This window comes from Myodes glareolus, chromosome 20 (genome assembly GCF_982192425.1).
Source record: "Myodes glareolus chromosome 20, mMyoGla1.1, whole genome shotgun sequence".
Classification (NCBI taxonomy): Eukaryota; Metazoa; Chordata; class Mammalia; order Rodentia; family Cricetidae; genus Myodes; species Myodes glareolus.
This window is the reverse complement of record NC_142045.1, coordinates 46,524,680-46,530,203: the sequence shown is the minus strand read 5'-3', so window position 1 is coordinate 46,530,203 and position 5,524 is coordinate 46,524,680. Positions and strand designations below refer to the sequence as shown.

General features: G+C 50.6%; 1 protein-coding gene across 1 annotated transcript; it reads left to right on the top strand.

Moving 5' to 3' along the window:
• Positions 1 to 3,890: 3,890 nt before the first annotated feature.
• Positions 3,891 to 5,178, top strand: Dhrsx (dehydrogenase/reductase X-linked). The gene has a single exon (XM_048424756.3). It carries the CDS (start codon positions 3,923 to 3,925, stop codon positions 4,928 to 4,930), a length of 1,008 nt encoding a protein of 335 aa, XP_048280713.3. The 5' UTR covers positions 3,891 to 3,922; the 3' UTR covers positions 4,931 to 5,178.
• Positions 5,179 to 5,524: the final 346 nt, after the last annotated feature.

Here is a 5,524-nt window from a genome sequence, read left to right as displayed (position 1 = left end):
TACCTGTGCCCTGCAGCTGCTGTTCTGGTTCTCAGCAGTGTCCCCTCAAGGAGCCACCTGACTGGGCAATCCTGTCTCGGCACTCTGACTACGCCTCATGGAAAGCCCTAAATTACACAACCCAGCAAGCCTGCTCTGGATTTCTGACCCATAGGTATGGCAACACTTTCCAGCCCGAAGGGTAATGTGTCACAAAGTCACAGCTAACATTCAAACAGTCCGTGTCAGAGGTCAACATGACAGAAATTCCAGGGCCAGCTTCCAAGATGGTACTCACTCTTCATGGATTTGGAATGATATCCACTCCCTGTCTTTGATTTCTCCCACTTTACTTTGAAATGTGGTTTAAAAAGTTATGCAGAAGAATAGTTTGAACGGTTAGCTGGGGATAGCTTAGGTGAGTTAGGTGGAGACAGCATGAGTGGGTTATCTGGGAAACAGCTTGGGTGAGCTATCTGGGGACAGCCTGAGTGTGTCGTCTGATTGATGTTCGCAGAATGATATGCAAAGAACAGTTCCAAATTTCTACCACCACTTACATGGCTTAAGGCCTCTGGCGTGGAAACCGAGACAGTCTCTTCATTCCAGCTCTTACCTTTCTAGACTCTGGACATCCATCCTATCCGTGTCTCTTGGAAACAAATCAAGAAATCTAAGTCATGTTTTTATAATCTGCCAGGCCCTGGTATTGATCTTCTGCACTGGAAGAAGGCGGGGAGTGGGGGAGGGGAGTGGGTGAATAATATGTAGTTGATTCATATTCAGTAGCTAAAAAATGAAAATAATAGTAATAGCATGAAGTGGTCTCAAAAAACAACTGAACCAAAGGAATGAGACATATGAAGGAAGAATCTGTTCTGTTTTCATCCAGAGGAAGTTTAAGAACAGAAAACCTATGCACTGGTGATAAGTCAGGAGACTTGTCGGCTGATTTTAGGGAGGGCCTCTCAGTTTACTAATAGCAGGAGATGAGGTGATGGAAGGTTTATGAATCTTGATATAGTCACACAGGAGACTATGTTTTCAGAATTTACTAGTTAATAAACATATGTTCATTTCAATAGATGTATAAAAGACAATGTAAAATAGTGTACAATTCCAAAATCAAAACACATTTTAAAAACTGGGATTTCAGAACACACGAGTAAAGCAAAGCCAATATTTCCAAGTACTTTAAGCAATTGCCCTTGAGAAGGGCAAGCCGCTGGCACCAGAGCAGGGTTCATTCTTCTGCCTCACTCTTCTGGCCAAGCAAATGCAGGCTGCACAAGGGGCCCTCGATGTTAGGAAAGGCCCAGCAGGGTCCAACAGAGGACAATAACCTCAGTGGCCTGCAGAAGTCAGACCGTTCCAGCGTGACTCATCGTCCAGGAATCCCGAGAGGCCACCAGAAGGGAAACTCAAGAGGGAACACATGGGAACAAAGCCCTCCCAGTTTCAGCCTGAGGCAGCTCAAGGGACACCTATGCTGCAGCTGTGACAGAGGGGTTGACCATGTAAGCACCAGAGGCCTGGGGAGCCAGTGAGAGCCAGTGTGGTGTCCTAAAAACAACTACTCTGGAGAGAAAAGGCCACTGGCTCACAGGCCATGACCATTCCTAAGCAAGTTAAAGGCCTTTCTGTGGTCCCTTGGGTCTGGGAACCATACTCCTTGGCAAGCCTTACCGCTGGCTGGCTACATGGAATAACCGTAACTGGGAAAGGGGTCTAGCTGAGTCTACGTGCTCACTGTTTCCACTGTCCTCACTACTGTCCTTGGTGTCTGCAACTTTCTTATCCCTAAACTCTCCCCAGAAAGAATTCCTTCAAACCCTAACACTCGCTGGCAAATTTGTACCCGCGCCTTTCCCTGGAGACAACTTGCTGTGGTGGCATTTTATCCATATTTTAATAAATAAAGACTGCCTTAAGATCAGAGAGTAAAGCAGCCCCACTGGTCAGTCTTATAGACCAGGCAGTGGTAACACACACCTTTAATCCCAGTAGATGCACTAGTTACCATAGAAATTAGGAGGTGCATGCATTTAATCCCAGCCCTAGAGAGAATTATAAAATGGGAGGAGACAGCTCTCAGATACAGTCTCATTCTGAGATTCCTGGAGGCAGAATCGCCATTTTGAACTGAGGTTGAGGTAAGAGCAATTGTTTGGCTGTTTTGCTTTTCTGGTCTTCAGGCTGAACCCCAGTATCAGTCTCTGGGTTTTTATTAATCGTGCATCAGCTTGCACCTGCCCAGTTGAGTGGCTCTACACCTGCCACCTCCTGCCAACTGAGATCTCCGTAACTGAGAATCCCACATCCAGCAGTCGCTTGGCTCATGCAGCCTGAAACAAGTGGTTGCCTACAAAGAAGGTCCCCAGCTCTTGGGTCTTATTTTCCATTTTTCCTGAAGCATTTGCTGACTGTGGAGTTCATTCTCCAGTATTTTTCTGGAAAAGATTCAAAGGATGCCAAACACTTTAAACTTGCATCTCTGAAATGCCTTGAATCTACCTCTTCTTGCTTACTAAGAAACAGGGCATGAGGTCATTTTCCATCTGGGTGGTAAGGGAAGGCGGTGAGAAGTCGGCGCCATTCCTGTCCTTGCTCTCTTTAATCTCTGGGACATCTCAGGATCTTTTCTTCAGCTCCATGGTGCAAAAGTTTCACACAGCATCCAGGAGCAACTTTTTTAAAAAAATATTTATTTATTTGTTTATTATGTATACAGTATTCTATCTGCAGGCCAGAAGAGGGCACCAGGCCTCATTACAGATGGTTGTGAGCCACCATGTGGTTGCTGGGAATTGAACTCAGGACCTTTGGAAGAGCAGGCAATGCTCTTAACCACTGAGTCATCTCTCCAGCCCCCAGGAGCAACTTTTTAAATATTTCTCTGAAAATACCTTACCTTTTTTATATTCTCTTTCTGCAACCCCTGTATATCAGTGTTGGGTTTTTTGAATTCTAGTATCTTCCTTTTTTCTATTTCTTAACTTTTAAACTGACTTTCTGGATGGTTTCTTTAATTTTAGCCTCTAAAATCAGTTACACTTAACATCAGAAACTTTCTGCTACACTTAACATCAGGAAATAAAGTGTTCATCTCTAGATGGTTTTGTACCACGCCTTCCTCTCCCCCCCATCTCTGCTTACCCACGTGAAGCTATTAACCAGAGGTGTTCACGTGTTTGTTCCTAAGATTTTTTTTTCTGCTCGCAGCCCAGCTGCTGCTTTTCACGTGTTTGTTTAGATCCATCAAGATCTATACATCCAGCATGCATGGCTGATGTCTCATGCCTGTCTGCTCACATTTAAAAGCAAAAGCTATGTGCGGCAACACCTGCTTGCAATATCAGCTCTTAAGAGGCAGATGAAGTTTCCGATCAGCCTAGGCTACGTAGCAAGACCACGCCTCAAAATAAACAAACTGGGCGGTGGAGGCACATTCCTTTTATCCCAGCATTCGAGAGGCTGAGGCAGGTGGATCTCTGTGAGTCTGAGGGACTTCTGGACTTCTAGGAGAGGCTCCAAAGCTATACAGAGAAACCCTGTCTCAAAAAAAAAAAAAACAAAAGACAAAAACAAACAAAAAAACAAAACAAAACAAACAAAAAAACCAAAAAAAAAAAAAAGTCAAATAGACAACGGAAAAGAGAGGCTGGAACACAGTCCCGAGAGTGAGCTGGGCAGTTTCAGTGCGTCAGATTCCTCTGGCTTGGCTTGCAGGCAGCTTCCTCTGCAGGGCTCAGCTGCCCTAACCAAGGATGTAAAAGTTCAGCAGCAGCGGATTCTCGCTCCTCCCCACTATTCCCCCTCCCTTCCCTCTCCCTCCCCCTTCCCCCCTCCCGTCCGCTCCCTCTCCAACTCCGAGCGCGCCGTGGGCGGGGACCCCGGGCTCACAGATCGGAGGTCAGAGGCTGAGGGGGCGGAGCCGGTCGCCATGTTGACGCTTCGAGCGCTGCGGGCTGCCGTCCTGGTCTACGCGGTGGGCGCCGCCGTGTTGTTGGCGCAGCTGCTGCGCCGCCTGCGCGGGGGCTTCCGGGAGCCGGCGCTGCCCGCACAGCCCGACCGCGTGGCCATCGTGACGGGCGGGACCGACGGCATCGGGCTGGCCACAGCGCGGCGGCTGGCCCGGCTGGGCATGCGCGTGGTCATAGCCGGGAACAACACGGCGAAGGCGAACGACGTCGTCTCCCGGATCCGCGAGGAGACGAAGAACGAGAAGGTGCATTTCCTGTTCTGCGACCTGGCCTCCCTCCGCTCCGTCCGGAAGTTTGCCCGCGACTTCCTGTCGCGGGGTTTCCCGCTGCACGTGCTGGTCAACAACGCCGGCGTCATGATGGTTCCCCCCGGCCGCACCGAGGACGGCTTCGAGCGCCACTTCGGCGTCAACTTCCTGGGCCACTTCCTGCTGACGCACCTGCTGCTGGACGCGCTGACGTCGGCGGGGTCGCCGGGTCAGAGGTCCAGGGTGGTCACCGTGGCGTCGGCCACGCACTACGTGGGGGAGCTGGACCCGGCGGACCCACAGGACCGGAAGTCGCCCTACTCAGCGCACGCGGCCTACGCGCGGAGCAAGCTGGCGCTAGTCCTGTTCTCACAGCGGCTTCAGCGGCTGCTAGCGGCACGCGGCCACCCCGTGACCGCCAACCTGGTCGACCCGGGCGTCGTGGACACGGAGCTCTTCCGCCACGTGTGGTGCGGCACGCGGGCCGTGCAGCGGGCGCTCGGCTGGCTGCTCTTCAAGACCCCCGACGAGGGCGCCTGGACCTCTGTCTACGCCGCCGCCGCCCCGGAGCTGGAAGGGGTTGGCGGCCGCTACCTCTACAATGAGGCTGAGACTGAACCACTGGGCCTCGCTCGGGACGTGGAGCTGCAGGCGCGGCTGTGGGCGGAGAGCTGCCGACTGGCGGGGATCCCTGACGGGATGGGTGTAGGCGTGGAGTAGGCCCGCGCCCGCCATGGCACCACGTACTCTGCACCAAGCACCTACTTGGACCTGATGCTGTGATGATGTGGGCGTATGACATCATCGCCCGCTACCGCCTCTACCCCCAAGCTCCCATGGGGCCCCCAGCCAGGCAGTGGAGCACCATAAAGGACTCTGCACCAAGAAAAAATAATAATAAAAATTCAGCTGCCAATTGATTTCTTTCACAGACATGCAATAAATCTCTTACTCAACCCTTGCTCTAACATCTCTAGTCTCCCTTGTTTCAGACCATCAGGCTTCCTGGTTCCAACTGTGGTTTCGACTTTGTCTTGTAACGTTGGTTTTAAAACTAAACCACCTCTTCATTTCTAGAATTCCACATAGTTTGATACCTATCCTTATGACCACATGCTTTGTTAGCTGTATACAGTCATTTTACTGTCAGACTTTGTATAATCTTGGAAGGAATGGTCATGAACACGAATTCACGCTGCAGTTTTTAATCTTGACCTCACCTCTTTCCCACCTGTGTTTCCTGCTGAATCCGGGCTAGGCTGAGGTGAGGACTCTGACACTCAGCCCAGTCCAGTGTAAACCCTGGCACAAGTT

Bases quoted from the DNA above. Each gene is read 5' to 3' on its own strand.
- Dhrsx (XM_048424756.3), top strand. From the start codon at position 3,923: ATGTTGACGCTTCGAGCGCTGCGGGCTGCCGTCCTGGTCTACGCGGTG.